At 38.2% G+C, this 17420-nt stretch overlaps 1 protein-coding gene across 33 annotated transcripts in view; it reads right to left on the reverse strand.

The window, feature by feature from the left end:
• The window catches only part of RBFOX1 (RNA binding fox-1 homolog 1), a 1203461-nt gene that overhangs the window by 337320 nt on the left and 848721 nt on the right, over positions 1–17420 (reverse strand). Inside the window, exon 1 of one of the 33 annotated variants that reach the window (XM_071444320.1) lies at positions 15115–15272. The exons of the other annotated variants lie outside the window; for them this stretch is intronic. Coding sequence (XP_071300421.1) covers positions 15115–15132 — 18 coding nt within the window. The 5' untranslated portion in view covers positions 15133–15272. Of the gene's footprint in view, positions 1–15114; positions 15273–17420 lie in introns of those variants that run through there. 33 annotated transcript variants of the gene reach the window in all.

The raw sequence follows: 17420 nt of genomic DNA on the forward strand, positions 1-17420 counted from the left end.
AGGGCAACCTGAAACTGAAAAATGGAGTAAGTGCAATGAGGCCTTTAGAATAATTATGTGTTGTTAATTGAAGAATGTTAATCATGTCATATTAGAAGGGAGAGAGGGTTAAATTGGTAAAATTTCAATTCACTTAGGCCTTATCTCTTGTTGGAATGAACCAGATGATTAATCCTTAATATTCTTCAGGGATACAGAGAACATCAGCAATTAAATTAACAACTACAAAGTTTATGCTCAGAGATTCAAAAATGAAAGACAGAAACACTTTAATTTTTCACAAGTTGTTACCTTAATTATCTTCTTATTGCTTCTGTCTCTTTTCCCTCATTACAAAAACACACCCCTCAGTATTCCTGGGTCCTTTAATTTGCTGTAGCTCAGCAACTGTGTGAGGAACGTCATCAGAGCTGCAAAAGTCATAAATCTTACTTTGTGCATGCTCATTGGAAATAAATCCTTCTGCTCTACCCTGTCCCTGTGCTCCAGCTGCAAGTGATGACAAATTTTTGTTGCCTTACAAACAGCAGTGTCCATCAAAAGTTGCTGGCAGAAAAGGAAGGCTTGCTTAGCCCAGAAAGTGAAGTTTCTTTTAGGAAAATGTAAAAGTACAGATGTCTAAGCCAACCTAATCGTTATTATGGAGTCCTGCCAGCACTAGGAAGGTACAGGGATGAGTTCTCATGAAACCTAATTCTACAGTCATGAAAATAAGAGTGCAGATATTCATGAAAATTATGTACCACCAAGAGATCCCAGGCTGATGTTCAAATGTTCTCTGCTTACAGAAGAAAACAACAGACAAAATGGAGGACTTGAGAATGAGTTTGGGATGCTTTCTTAAGAGTTGCATTAGAAAAGGTAGAATCTTGTTATCAATACTGGCCTGCTTCATATATTGAATGATTTCAAATGTAATTGCTGGGAAAGTAAATGCTCCCACAAGCTGAATGCAAAAATCCATGCCCACGAAACACAGGGACTTGACATTGTTATCACCAGGCATGCTTTCCAAATTATCCAAGTTTTAAAGTAAAATGTCATATCCCTGAAGGGTGCCCTTCGAACAAATTATTAACGAAGCTCTATTGATCCTCACCCAAACAGCAAAATCTCAATAAATCTCCTCTGGACCTTTGCTGAGGCTGGAAAATGCATTACACCCCCCTACTGACCACAATTTTTATTATCGCTATTGTGTTTGCAGGGCAGTCAATTTTATACAGCATTACAAACTGCCAAGTGCTAAAGTGATTTCCTCTATTACTGAGGTCCATGTATTAAATTTAGTGAGGCACAATATCAGGCTTCAAATATTGCAGGGTTTAGAATTGAATGCAGCTGAGCCTAATGTTATCAACCTGACAAAAAACACTGACATATTAAGTAGCAAATCATTTATTCATATTTGGGACTGGTTTTGGTTTTCTGTTCAGCTGTATAGTTTTAGATTAGCCACAGTATTTCAAAATGGGACTGTTCCTGTGAAGTCCAAAGACACAGTGGAATAGATATTTCATATACTTATTATGCACAGTAGATCAGAGAAATATGCCTCACTGACCTGCTATCACAGAGAAATACATGTAAATTAATAAATTACTCTGCACAATGCAGGTGTAGGCTGCAAACGCTTTAACTCTTTAGAATGGCCAGTGATAAGCATTTCAGGTAAAATACAAAGCCTTAATGCTCAGATAAAGTTGTGTTTTGTGCTCCTTTTTTAGCCTGATCATTGTTTTCCCTGCAGTCTGAAATATTTAAAGCTAGCAGATTTCTGAGCTTGTAGATGCTATGTGAAACCTAGTTCTTTCTGAAATATGCCTCTTGTAAGGAACACCTGGAAGAACTGATGTATCCAGAATAATCCAATACTTGTCTCCATTATTAATGATTGCTTACATCAATGGAAATAAAGCTTTCTATATGTTTTTGTCAATGGAAAAAAAATTATTCTGTAACAAACTGAGAAGAGCTATCTGATATTTTGCTTGCTTGAAATAATCTCAATGATACTCTGTGGTAAAAGCTGAAGCCACAATGTTCTGAGTAAAAAAATAATTAAAATAAAAATCTGCATTGATACCTGTTATTATACAGAATACCAGCTTCCTTCCTTTTATAAATGACTTTACATACTGACAGGTCTGTGGTCTAATTGTGCAATTATTAAACTGCAAAGTTGCCATTAAAAGTTGCTCACAGTGGATCTCTGGACAGAACTATCCATCCTCATGCAAAACTCTACAGAAGACTGCTGTAACTTTCTCTCTGAAAATCTCTGTGTTCAATGTGCAACATGCCCAGCTGGGAAGACAGAAAATAAATGCCATTGACAGGTTTGTACATCATTCTTAATGTGACAGAAATCTCCAAATGAAAGGATAGAATTCCCCTCCTTTTTAAACCTTTCCAGGCTCACCCACACATCTGGGTTCTCTGGGAAGAGCCCCACAGTCTGCAGTCTTTTACTTTGGGTATTTCACTGCTGTAGCTAATTTTGCCCTAACAACCATGTTGGAGACTGAGCTGTCCAGATCAATCCCTGAACAGTTTAGTACTGTGCTTTTTATTGCCACAAGGCTTCTACACCTGTCTCACAGGAGACAGCAGCACAGAAACATTGCTACCTTGAACTTCATCATGGACTTGCAAAGCCAGCTTGCTACTGGAGAGCCTAATCCAAGCCCTGGATTTTGTGTCATTTTCCTCCCATCTATCTTCCCCTCAATCCTTCCTGGACAGTTCCTGCAACACTATTCAGCTGCAAGCAAACAAATAAGCAAACAGATGAAAGCTGAAAAACAAGCACTGAATATTTAAACTTGGGAGTGCTGCCCTTTTGGAATTAGACCCCAGGTGCTTTAGTTGCAAGCCCTTTCCTTAACAGATAAAGCATTTAACATAAGCTGACACTCAGACATCTCAGTCTCATACACTGCCAGGGTTCCTCCCTGTCACCAAAAGAGATCAGATATTATTTTGCTAATTGGACTGAAAAATGCTCTTGGCATTCAGAGACTTCCCACACACTCACCACTGACTCCTTGGGCCACGTGGGTCCCTGAGCTGGCTTTATGGGAGTTTCTCTGTGTTCTGCAATCCCATCATAAACTGGACTCCTCTCATTCAACAGCAACATGTATCTGTTAATAATTCTGTCCATTCACTTCCTTTGCAGAAATTCCACAGAAGTAGAGAGGAACACCCTGCATAGTTCTATGAGTAGAGCTGATGACACTACTTCTTTCATTCCTGAAATGTTAATTAGCCCATAAGTCTGACACCTGGTAATGAAATATTTATTTTCCTGGAGTACTACATGTAACTTAAGAATTACAAGTGGATCTAGATGTATTACTGCATATGAAAATCATTATTCTTAACCAGCTTGCAATCTACAAGGGAGAAACAATATATTATTACAAAGCACTTCCTAATTCCCATGGGTGAGTACCATCCACTTCTGGCACTTTGCATTTTGAATTCTGGACAAGCAGTTTCTGTTGCCTGCAAGAGTTCTTTAAACATAAAAAGAAAATTCCACAAAGTTTACACACTTTAATTCCTACCTTAAATTACATTACATCACATTTCATTTAGAATCATCAAGGATATAACCAATTTGAAAATATTTTTCCCCTTTTGTGACCTGAGTATCCCAGAGAGTAGTTTGGCATCCTGACAAAAAACTGGGTACGAATACCAAAGTAATGGAATCATCATGTTGGACTCAAAGCACTGGGGAGGATTCTGAGAAACTGAAAAGGATGGGAGAAATCACCCAGCAGAATCTCAGAATCTGAGGTGAAAATGACTACAAGAAGGGTGGAAGAATTTATTTGCTGCCTAAGAAGCAACGTGGAGGATCAGGATTTCCCTTGGTGGAAAAGGTGCTCCTGCCTCACACCCAAACACAACATCCCATGGCTTCTGGGAGGGCAATAAACTCCACCACAGCCAGTCCCAGCACACAGATTTAAGCTTTTTTATCTGAAATTCTTCCTGAATAGAGATGAGGGAGATTTATAGAAATCAATTATAAATTTCTCCACTGTAATTTCCAAATGGGGTGTCCAGGAATCACCTCTCATGTCATGCAAGTACCTTTTGCTCAACACATTTGGGTTTTTAGGGCCACACACATGGTTCCAAAAACCAGCAATTCACAATAAATCATCAGGGATGAACACAATTTGATAAGTGATGCTGTGATGTGATCAGGTGACACTGACAAATCATTCTCAGGCCTATCCTGCAGCTCCTTAGCTATTCTTAGCTATTCAGCCCAGCATTTTTTTCAATATACAGTCATAATTCAGTGATAAGAAAAACAGCTGTAATTTCTACAGCTTCCCTAATAAAATCCCAATAATTTTTACTGTTTGAGGCTATTCTGTTGAAGTGCAGCTCATCTGAAAAGGAGCAGCATGGTGGCATTTACATGAAATAGTTCCAAATGAACAGAACTATTAAAAAACATAAAATCTATATGAAAACAAGGTTCCCATACAGCAAATCATGTCCAAAACAACTCATCCCACAGACCTGTCTTGCAGTGGAAAATGGTGGGTTTGAATTGAACAAAGCCAGTGTAACAAGACTGAAGGGACTGGTTAAAATGACACCAGCACATGTGAAGCTGTGTGTGCTGAGTTTTCCATAAGGGAAGCTGCACTAAAATACTTATCCAGTTAAATAATGTGCATCTAAAAAAATTAGAAACAAGATTGCTTGGTCATGTTTTGCTTATTTGGCTCTGATAACATTATTACATTTGTTCCCTGATAAGACATACCTCTGAAGTAAATTGGAGTCTCTTCATTTAAAAGATGACTGAACCATATTACTTCAGTAGTATCATAGGAAAAAAATCTTCAGTGTGTAATACACTGCTGCAAAACATGAGTAAATATTAATTTCTCCATGTCCAACAGAATAAGACATGAACAGGCTTGCATTTCAGCAGGAAAGATTCCAATTGAACATGTGGCTCACTTGTGTGTGGTTTTTATAGCTAAGAGATAAATTTGACTTGTCTGTTTATAATTGCTTTTTATAAACCAATTTAAATTAAGAATTTGTTCACTGGCTGTGAACATCCATATATTAACTTAAAACAGGATTGTTATCTTTGCTTTCACTGTGCAGTTTTACATTAATAGCATATGATAACCTTCTGAAATAAGAGAGTAAATGTTTAACACACACATTAATAATGAAAAGTAAGAAACAGAAGTGCATAAGGAACTTTTACAAGTGCCAGTAACACATCACTGCATCACACCACAGGACTGCTCACACATGAGCTGTAGAATGAGATGTTTTATGCCACCTCAGCTAGGCCTGTGTGTATTATTAAATTACCTTCCTAGTCTTTACAAGACTTAATTCCACATTCCTCATTTGTCTCCAGCACCTTTTTCCTAAAGAATTTGTAATTTTGTATTTGTGTTAGATCAGCTTTCTTCCCTTGCTTGAGAGAAACCTCTTCTACTTGTCTTACTTCTCACGAGGAATTACTCAATATACAAATCAAAATTTGTATCCCAGTATTATTATTATTATTATTATTATTGTCCTGTTGCTATCCATAGAGTCATCAAACATGTTGCCAACATGCAGGGAAAGAAAAAAACTGACCAAAACACTCTGACTCTTAACTACCCAATTCAAAGAACTGCAACCAAGTCCCACCAAGAGGGTAAAACAGACCCTTTTCCACAGCAAGTTTTTAATTGCCTTTCAGCCAAAATGACACCCCAAAATATAAAGGTTTTTTAGAATGGTCTCTGTTGGAACTAATTTACCTCATCTGAGAGGGTGGTGCCATCTGTATCTACAACCAAAGCACAGCACAATAAAGACATTATTATTAAACATTATTATTGAACATTATTATCAACAGCATGGCAGAGCTACTCCAGTTTCTGTGACAGCAAATAGGGTTTGAAACACATGAAGACAAAAAATGAGTTCACCCTGTGGGTTGCTTTAGAAGGTGAACCTTATTGATGTCAAGAGGACACAACTCCTTCACATTTAACTGAAAAAGGACAGTGACTGTCCTGATCTCTTAAATATTCTCATTTCAGCCCCTTGACCCCTCTCTCCTTCATTTCCCTTCCCTTTCAGTGGCATTTATTGTTTTCTCCTTCCTCCTCTGCTGTTCCTGTTGTTGCTGGGATGCTGCATTTCCAGACAAGACTGGAGTGGGAAGGTACAGCTGGAGAAACAGTCGTGGCCATTGTGAGTGTTCCTCACCAAACAAAGTTCCCTCAGCTTTCTCAACACTTCCATAAAGAACATGGGAAAACATGGGAAATAGGTAAAAAAAAATGCAGCTGGGCTTTGCATTTATAATTAGGAGTTTCTCATTCAATTCTCATAGGCTGAGAATTGAATACCTGAAAGAAAAAAGTGGAACTATATTCCAATTACAACTTAATGGGCAAGAATGGGCTATACTGAATGTGTTACCATGTGGGGCAATTTATCTCAGATACTGCTACAAAACCATAGCATTGACTTGCAATATCTTCTGAAAAACCCACAAGCTAAAAAAGTAGAATTGCTGAAAATAGTGCAGATGAAACCTTTCTTCAGGTTAGGTGTTTCAGTTATCTTACTGAAGAAAAAAAAATGTTCAGGAAAAAATAACTGCTTTAAAAAAAAATCTGAATTATTTTTCTTATGTGGCACTTTTAAAGCAGTATTGTAAGCTCTATTCAGTATCCATAAAAATAAAACTAGAGTTGCTAATTTTTAAATCAGCAGTACAATCAACATTGCCACCTTACCATTAGCACTGCAGTTACTCTTCAAATTGGTTGTGTGAGAATCAATATATCAAACATTTCCATATTCCAATTTATATGCTTATCTATGTTCACCCTTGGAGGGAATAAAATCATCTGCACAACATTTCACCCTAAAGAATGTTGACAATTTTATAATTTGAGGTTTTTTGTATAAAAAAACCCATACATCTGTTTTAAAAATCCTGATAAAAACAAACCAAATCTCAGGTAAAACTAGGTCTCTGAATCAAGGTTTAAATCTCAAATTAAAGTAATGATAAATATTTGGTTTGATGCAATCTAAAGCCAGCTTTTGGCTTTGAAAAAGTCACTTTTTAATCAAGTCTCATCTCACCAAACAGTTTTTGGTCTTCACTTCCTATTTCATAACAATGGATGCTCTGCAAAAGCTCCAAGTGGAATATGTAGAAACAACATTTCCCTTGGCTGCTGCTTTATTATTAAAAAACCCACAGATTAACTTCACTTTAACTGCAGCCACCAAGCAGCTGCTTCACTGCAACTTCAATAGAAACAAAATTCTGAAAGCCCAAAGGACAGAGTTTCATTCATTGCTACAAATATTCTTAATAAAAGGAAGATTACATTGTCATGATGATTGCACCACTCAAACATGAAATGCACAGAATTTTACTCAGAAAATGACTACAGTGGAAGCATTTTTTTGCTGATTTTCCAGTAAATACTGCTGTGAATCCAAGTCTCAGTGAGGCAGACAGACACACACCAGTTCCCAAAGCAGAGACCTCAGTTTTTATCACGTGTGCTCTTTGCATCCCATCTCACCACAGACCTATTGAAAACACCATTTTGTAACACACAGGAACCAACTGAAACACAAACATTGCATTTTAACAATCCCTCTGAACGTAGACTGTGCTTTCTACTCTACAACATTGCTGGCTGGGCAATTTTCATTTTTGTAAAACGACAAGTGGCACTTCATTTCAGGTAAAGGTGAAGATGAAGTTGCCAACTTTATAAAATGCATCCCTCTCTAACACCAACTGGTGCATGCTGGTGTCTGATGTTAAAGAGGAATGTTCACACACTGGAAAATAAATGGTTTTTGCATTTCAAGGTGACAAGTACAATGTCAGACACAATCAATCGATCACTGCATAATTATTATTGCAAATGATCCATATCCATGCTGCAAACCTTAAGGGGAATTTAATGAAGCAGGAAGCACATCAATAATAAGATCTACTTCAGACTCTGTTAAATCTCACAATTCACAAATATGTTGTCACATTTTATCCTTCCTCGCATTCCTGTAATTATATTTGAGGAGAAGCTCACTGAAAAGTAAAATTCAAACATGTATCAGCTTTTCCCCTATAAAAGGAGTCCCTGTATCTTATATATGTATATATCACAAAAGATGAAAAAAGCTCTACAAACACAACAATCTGTGAAGAAAACTTGAAATGCCAATAATCAGACTTAGTCTGATGTATTTGGCTGACTTAAATCTGTGTTGTGCCCATGGAGGAACACCCAGGGAGCACAGCAAGAATGAGAAGGAGCTGAAGAGAAAAAATCTCCTGTGTCCTGACTGCAATCCCTCCATGCCACTCATTGCCTTGCTGAAGAGTGGGAGTTGAACTTGTGGTGAAAACAAAAAGGGGCCTTGGTTTTGTTTTCCAGTACCTGAACCAGAAATTAAATTGACAAACTGAATTGGCAGAAATGATAATTGGCAATGAATTGTGTCATTTCTTCCAAGGCAAGTCTGCTGTGACAGTGATCAGGAGGTGATCTCTATGTTTTCCTGCTGTCTCATTCATGAGCTTTCTCACTCCAGTTTTTCCCTCTCCTCCTCCCTCCCTGTCCCACTGAGGTGGAGAGTGAGAGGCAATTTGGCTGCTAGCTGGGTCCAACCCATGACACAACTGCCATCCTGATGGGGAAAAATGTACTTAGTGTGTTAGAAACCTATGGAAAAGCAGTCATTTCTGCAGGAATGTTGGACTGCAGCTTTCTGGCTGCAGGAAGAACAGGTGGATTCCCATCCTAGGCTATGACAAGGATCCAAACACAGATTCATCTGCCTGGCAAGGAAGGAATCTCAACCCAGGAGCAGAAGGGGAGAAGGAAGTCATATGGAAAGACACCAAAAGATGTTTACAGATACCCAGACTTGGATTAGTAAACATCCCTTTCTGTTGATTAAACTGTGAGACAGCCTAACCAGTTCTAAAAGGTAAATCCAGCCTAGTGGCACTTGCACATTCCAGGGACAAGATAAGGAAATCTTGGCTTAGGGACTATGACAGCTTCTCCAGCAGGCACACTGCACTGGAATAAACATCCAAAAGGAACACATCCACATATTAATCTCAAGACACAAACAAGGTTCCTCAACTGCCCCAAAAAAACCTGCAGGACTTGTTCATTCCTCTGCCTCCAAGAGCAGCTGAGGTTCTGCAAAGCCACCAGTCCCACAAGGGGTGCTCAGGAAGGATTTCCACTGAGAGAGAATAATCTTGGGACAATAGGAGGGCTCCAACCTGCTCAGCCAGCCCCATTTCATGCAGCCTTTGTTCAATTCTTTCCTCTCACACATCCCTGCACTGATAAAGACACCCACACAGCTCACTCAAAGCTCTGATGGAAAGCAGTGCTATTAAGGGGGACACGATGAAGATAAGGTTAATTGGACAAGTGTAACTCCCTGCTAAGGGAAGGGGGGAGAGCAGATTTGGCAATTAAACTATACAGAACATATAATGCAACTTCAAAAGAGAGCAGAGCAAGTCAGTCATGCTGCCTTACACAAAATGCCCTGATTCTGCTGCAAGAATTAGTAATGATAATAAATATATTCTTGATGCTTAAGCTAAATTTGATCCTGTTTAAATTCAGTTTCATCAAACACTTATGTGTGTTGGTGTCTAAAGGAATGTACATTGTTTTTACAAACCAAAACTGGCTTGCTTGCCTATCTGCACTGCTGGACATTACAGAGCATCGTCCTGATTTGTTCTCCTGCCTTTCTTACCCCACATCAATAAAAGCATGGTGTTCTACAAAATACCATAGCAGGGCAAGAAAACCCTTCAAGAATTGAACATACCCAATGACCAGAAGTTACTGTCAAATATTCTGACTGGAATTGCTTTTCTCTTCTGTTTCATTTCTCCCTTCATACTAAAAAAGTTGATTTTGCTGAATGCCTTCATGTTTTGCATGCTAGTGTGATTTTTAGCTTTGTCATCAAAACATGAGGTGTTATACCTATCTTTTTAAGCCAAGTATATGTGTGTGTTCCAATAGATGCATAAAGACAATCTACTCAAAATTGTCTTAGATTCCTCCATAACTAATTGTAATCCTATTGTCATTCAACACCTCTGTCAGTCCTTTTATTTTAGCCATCAAGACTGTAGATTTATAAATTGCAATACATCATTATTCAAGTTTATTGAGCCAGGTACCCTTGAAGATCCTTACCATTCACATCAGCATACTCTATTATGAAATCATTTTGTATTTTTCTGTGTTAATAATAAAAGGTACACATTTATTCAACATCAGTGGTCAGGCAGTCAGATGCAGAAGAGGAAGCTGCATGTTTTATTCAAGGTCTCAGTGGAAAGCAGAATGAGAATCACTGACTCTGAAGATATCTGCAGCTTTTCTGCTAATATGTTTGATTTTTCCTAACTAATAGGATCTAAATACTTTGATTACTCAATAATTCTATGCAATAAAATCTATACTGTTCAAGTGTTCCTCTGACTGTTTTCAGCAGAGTCATTTATTCTTTCAGCTTAGCTCATGCTAGATCTCACTGTCTGTAGCTCTTTAGGCACAGTCACCAGTGCATTTTGTCTTAGTCCAGGGTGTTTTTGGAAATCCTCATTGAAGAGAGCAATCCTCTGCTTAATGCACACAATTTCAATGCTACAAAATACACGGTAGGTCAAGTCACCCAAAAAAATAGGAGCATTGTATTTGTTCCTTACTGCAATTTAAAAAAATTCTAAGGTTTTGCTCCTTGATCATTTTAGTCATTTCCCATCTGCTGAGGGCCCTCATCTCCTTTAGAGCAAAAAGCCTTTCCAGAGGTGTCCTGCAGCACTGAGCACACAAGGAGCCCCAGTTAGGCTGGCACTGACACCTTCCCTGAGCCAGGAGCAGGGCACACTCTGTGCCTGCACAAAAACATGCAGGCCTTGGTCAGCTGAATCAAATTCCATCTGCTTTGGAATGTGGGAGCTGACACAGACTCTTGTACGTGTATTAGGATGCCTCTGAATAGGAGAGGCACCAGAAATGCAACCAGAAAGGAGTTTCAACTCCTAAATACCCAGATTAAATTTGTGCTAGAGTCTGTTTCTTTTTTCTTCCAGACTTCTTCCCAGATGTTCATTTAAGGAACATTTTGCTAATTCAGACAAGTACAATTCTCTGTATTGGACCCAAAAGCTTTATTCTACAGAGTTGTCAAAACAGTATCCCATTGCCAGAAGAAATTATCTTGTTGCTATTGCATACACATTTTTTTTTTCAATCTGTTTCTCTGTATCTGCCTACTCTAGTTTTGGGAAAAATACCAAATTTCATTTGCTGACATGCTTTCTGCCTTGTTTGATCAAGTATCCTTCTGAAGCTGCTACTGGAAAAAATCTCTGCTAAATATACACCAAATTTCTGACAACTCATTCCCTATTATTAAAAAGAACAGCAGACTGACAGGAATGAAGCACTACTCTGACTAAGCAGACATTAATTAGATGTTTATAAAATTTATCAAACTGTATTATGGTACATTAAGGTAATTTTAGTCTAGCATTGTAGCATACAAGAAAGTGTGGAAAGCTAACAATTCTTATTTTAAAAATATATTTACCAATTATTTTGTTCCAGTTTTTCCTACAACATTTGATTTTTTTCATGACATGTAGCAACTTTAAATGCTCGACTTCTAACTCAGAATATGAAAATTGAACATGAGGTCGGTGGGAACAGAACAACCAGATGGAAAACAGCCAACCATGGAACTGTTTGCTTGGGAATCAAGCAGCTGCCTGTGCTGTGTGGACAAACTGGGCTTATTTTTCAAAGTATGAAAAAAAAAAAAGGAGGAGAAATAGTGTACAGAAAGAGAGGGCTCTGAAAGACTGGGAGCAGCCTCAGCTTCCAGCCACCCCAAGTTACACACTAAGCACCAGCCAGCAGCTTCAGAGCCCTCTAACACCAATATTTGTTACACTCTGAGCAAACCCATCAGCTCTGGGGAGTTACACAGGAAATGGCAATGAGCACCTGCAGTGACCCACAACACCCTGAGTCACTGCAACCATCTCATCTTGGGGACAAAGGGGCGTGCAAGTGCAGCTCCAGCAGATGGAAATGGCTCTGTACCCCTCTGAGAGAATATATTCCCTTTTGGATTCACTAAATCAGTCATGCCTGAAAGCCTTCAAAGTTTCTTGGTCAGTGTGAACTCTGACACTGCTGACCTCTGATTCCTGTGCAAAAAGTACCAGACCAAAAAAACATCTCCTTTGTCCAGGGAAGGAGGAAAATATAAATACAAACATCATTTAATTGCTTAGGGCGTCAACAAATATGGATTTCCTTTGACAGGGTTAACAACACTAAAATCTTTCTCTACTTTTTGAGATGTTGAAATAAGTATTTAAAAAACAGCACCTAATCAAGACTGTTCCATTCAATAGTCTGAATTAGTGTCTGTGCTCTGCATTCCTGCACAATATTTTAAGTTAGGTTAACATGTTCAGCTTGCAATAAAAGGAACTCGATATCACTGTCATCAGTAGAATTTAAAAAAAAAAAAAAGACATCAAACTGTTCCATGATAATGTCTAAGACATCAGAAAATGGGAAGAAATCAAAATTTTATTTTACTTTGCAAATATCCAAAATGTTTCTGTGTTACACACGAAATGAAACAACAGGTAAGCACTGCCACATAAATGAGTGAATAGTCTGAAAAAAATCTCAGTCAAAGTAATCAGTTAATTTTAAGCCCTTTAAAAAGGGTAGATTATATTTTCACACAACTTGGCTACTTTAAATTTTAATAATATTGCTGAGAAGCTTTTTATAATTACATAAAAAATGGATGTGATGTCAGGAGAAAGCATTTCAAGTGCTGCTATGAGTTTATACCTTGCACCCACATCTACTGCAAGTCTCATGTTTGCCTACTGCACCTTTTACTGCATTTTTATATGCTGCATCTTAGGTACCTATGCATGGCCACAGTGTACTGAGTTTAAAAAAAATCAACATTTCAGAAAAAAAATAATCTATGAATACAAATCCTCTATTTCCATAAAAACCCACAAAGTAATAACGTTCTGCTACAATTAAAAAAATGCTTATTCTCTGCTTCTGCCCACCAATCTTGAGATTTTATACAAATAATTTACACTGGAAAAGTTCAGTTGCAAATGGGAAGGATTCTCAATACTCAGGTGTAGCAGTGCCAAAAGAGAGAGGGACTGTTTAAAGAATTCTGCAAATCAGAAAACCAGAACAAAACAGACATCATACAATGTGAGTAAAAAGGACTAAATAAAAATGGAATGAAAACACTTTTAAATGTGAAACGTTAATTACTGAAACCTTTACATGAATTACTAGGAGCTTTGAAAACCAGGAATTGGTACCATCAGAAACTGCTTGTTACTATGGCTGTTCTGCTTAAAGCATTTATATACATCTCTAAAAAGAATAACTATAAAAGTTCACAAAAAATAAAAAATACAGTGCACTAAAAGTGACAGAAATCTGCATGGCTACCTGCAAGAAAATGTATTACACTGCATTTCCAAGTTAAGAATGATCCCTAGGCTTGGGGAGGGAGAGGATCCCTGGATTTCAAACCTTTTGAGCCTGTGCCTCAGAGAAACAGAATAATACACAATAATGCACGTCCTTTCACCTCAGTGTGCATATCAGAAAAAAGGGCTTTTCCTCACATATTTACTGAGCCTCTCCTTTGGAGATGGCAACTCTAACAGCACAGCACAAACTGAATGAAAGACCCACTGCTGCAACTGAGGGATCTGATTTAGAAATCTAAAATGAGAATGAAATTCAGCTTCAATATAGAATGGTGGTAAGGGTTAAAAACCAGCAACAGGGTTGCTGGTAAATACACAGACACACTGGTGAAAATTCAAGGGGCTTGTACTACAGAACCCAGAAAAAAAGAAAAAGACAAAATCATAAGGCTCGGTGATTGGTGAGCTCCCAAAATGATAGCACAGGGCAAAGCACTGAAAAAACAAACTTTAGAGTCTGCACGCAGTGCCTTTTGCAAAAGTTATAGGATACAGTGGAGGGTCAACAGAAATGAGAAGAAAGCATAGAGGCAGATTTACAGCATGAAGCAGGAGTGATTTCAAAAGAGAAGGAGTGATTCCTGATAATATCTCTGAGAATTCAGTGCTGCTCCCCTGCAGCCTGTTTTGCAGAGGTGGCCCAGATTAGCTGCACGCTTGTCTATTTTTACATACATTTAAATTAAATAAATAAATAGATTGTCAAATGAGATTAGTTTAAAATATTTTCCCAGAAGATGTACAGGCTTTGAAGAGGAACACAGAAAAGCTTTTAAGTATGCAGATTTGTTCAGTGATTTCTTTGTGGGTTTGTTTTGCTAAGAAATAAAACATTCTGTATCAAAACCTGGATGAATACACAGGTTAATAGCTTTACTAATTCAAAACATACATGCCACAACACAACATTATTTTTAAGGTGAGCAGATTTTGCTGCAAAGAATCAGAACAATGCTGAATATAACATCACAGAAATAGGAACACAGTATCTATTTCTTTATCTGCAGTTGTCAATTGCCAGAAACTTCAAAAGCCAAGACAGACTGTGACAATTAGTATAAAAGCAACTGGGTTAAGTAACACACATTAGAAGTTTTAATCACACTAAGATTGTTTCATTTCTTACAAAGAAAGCAAATTCTGAGCAGCCACAAGTGATGCAGCGTTCGCTTTGTAACTGAACCCCACAGTGAATCTCACACGACTGGAATATGTTCTAAGGCATTGAAAAGAAAGCAATGCACCCTGCACATCCTGCAAATCACAAAAATAAATTCCAGCTTCAGTAAATGACCCGGTTTGTTTAAACTGTGCCTGGAAATGCAAGCACAGGTACTGCACCCCAGCCACGCTCCCCTGCAGCACACACACCTTGCATAGCACAAAACATGCTGCAACTACAGCTAAAATCCACGCTCCCAAAGTCCATTTATTAACAAAAGATTGACATGGAGAGAGACACTACCTACCCACAAATACATCATCATCTTGAAAGAAATCAAGGGCTCTGTCAGCAAACAGAAGTCTCCTTACTTCACCAAGTATGTCTGGAAGGAAAACTGAAAACAGTGGGTAGAAAATCTTGCCTTTTTTCTGTCAAGTCCTCACAGTTCTCTTCTTATACAAGGTATTTTTTTTAGTTTGTTTATGAGCACAGCATTCGTTCAGTGGCTCTTTCTGCGTGTGAAGTGACTTGCTTCAGGCTGTCTTTTTTCTTCCCTTTTTCTCCCTAACTCAGTCTGTCCTTTCTTTACTGTCAAGCTTGCTTAGGTAACAGTTCTTGGTGTATCTATTTAATGAGCAGGTCCGTGCACTAAAGGCAGCCAACTACACTGGAGGGGGGGTGGTGGGGGGGGAGAGGGAAAAAAAAAAGTAATAATAAATAAATAAATGGGAATATACCACTTCCTGATTATTATTATGGGATCTACAGACGCCCCCGCTGTAGGAATTTTATAGGAGGATTTCTAAGACGTCTTGAGGGAGGGGGGAATCCTCAGAGTGACTCTGGTGGCTCTGGAGCCATTACCTCTCCCTGCTCAAGGACCCAGCTCACAAACCCCACATTTGAGAAATTTTTCAACTCAAAGCAAAGCTCCTACAGAAAAGAAAGGAACATGTACTGCACCCTGCTTCTCCTTTATCTCTTTAAATGTACTTCAGATAAAAGCTGCATCCAGTCAGGTCAAGGCCTTTCCCAATCTTATTACGCTCACACAGGAGTGCTCAACACACTTTTCTACAGCCATCTACTGTCTCCACTGTGTCATTGCTGCTCTTCCTGCTGCCAGCACCAGAAACAGGGAGTACAAACAGTAAATCAGACCACAGCAAAAGGGTTTGGGCTGATTTGATTTATTTTTGGTAGATTGTTTTTTTTTTCTTACTGTAATAGATACTTAAAAATCAAAGTTATGATTGTGATTTGCATATTTAATAAAGGTTAATAAAGAAAACTGCATCATTTGCTCTTTTTTTTTAAAGTTGAATGTACATTATGTAAATGAGTGAGCATGCAGGGGACTCGAGTTTTTTTGATTGACACTTGGACTTTTATCCTTTGCTACAAGAAAATACTTTTAACTCATTTAACCCCTCTCATTAAAACACACAATATAATTAGAAAATTAGTTAACACCATCCTCAGCTGAGAAACAATTTTAAAATGTAAAGGAGAAAAATGTTATTTATTTTTAAGGCTGCATTATTGGGTTTGAGAATCATGCCTGGCCTTGTGAACTGGTGCATGCCACACCCTGACCATGGCACATTTTGGGTACTGATGTGGAGAGCTATTCACACAGTCTCTCTACCAAATGCATCAACCCCATATCATAAATCAATAATTACTAAAGAGATGAGGTATGAAAATGGTGATGGGAACGAGATTAAACAGAAATTTGACCTTGTTTTTATGTTTGATTTTTTATTTTTTATCTTTGACAAACTTCTCACTTCTTAAAAAAAAAATCCAATCTTTTTACCTAAAGACTCCAATCCATTTACATATTCAGCCTGACCATACAAGGTAAAATGTCACCTAAATAATTAAAATACTTTGACTAAATTGCACCAAGGCAGGTGGCAAATGGAGAGGCACCTGCTGAAACAGCCCATAAAGAGGAGATGCAACAGCACAGCAAGACTGGGGGGAGCAAACTGAAATCCATAGCACTAAAACCAACTGGAATCTGCCACCAAGGTGAGGTCCAAGTAAAGATAACTGCTGTGGCACTGACAGTTCAGAGCTGATTAAATTGCAAAATGAAGCCATCAATTCATGTGGCACCTCACGCTAAGATTTCAACAGAGAAGTTTATCCAGATAAACAGATACACATGCACACACAGAGCTATTTATGCTTCATCTGTAAAATACTACAGCCAGCTAAAATGTTGTTGCCTCTCTTAGTGGAGGCAAAAGGCAAAGATTTAACACAGCAATTCCTCAAGTGATAATTTTTAATGTAATGTGCAACGACAATAACATTTATATAAGTTTAGTGCAGTCTCATGAAATAAAGCCACTTCCTTCACCTGGGCAGCCTACAAGGGGAAAAGAAACCCCTTTTGTTTGCAGTTTTGAGTTGTTTAAATGATCTGTCAGCCTGCCCACCAAGACTCAGCTCTGTGCCAGGCCTGACCCAGTCACCTTTAAGCTGAACACCTTCAGCTCCTTTAGGCTCCTGCACAGAGCGCTGTGTTCTGTAGCCACTTACACTGTAATAAACCTGAAAGATCATGTTGGAATGAATTACATTGTACTGGTTAGGCTG

This window comes from Agelaius tricolor, unplaced genomic scaffold, assembly GCF_023055355.1.
Source record: "Agelaius tricolor isolate 1412-34295 unplaced genomic scaffold, bAgeTri1.0.p SCAF_19, whole genome shotgun sequence".
In the NCBI taxonomy this organism is placed as follows: domain Eukaryota; kingdom Metazoa; phylum Chordata; class Aves; order Passeriformes; family Icteridae; genus Agelaius; species Agelaius tricolor.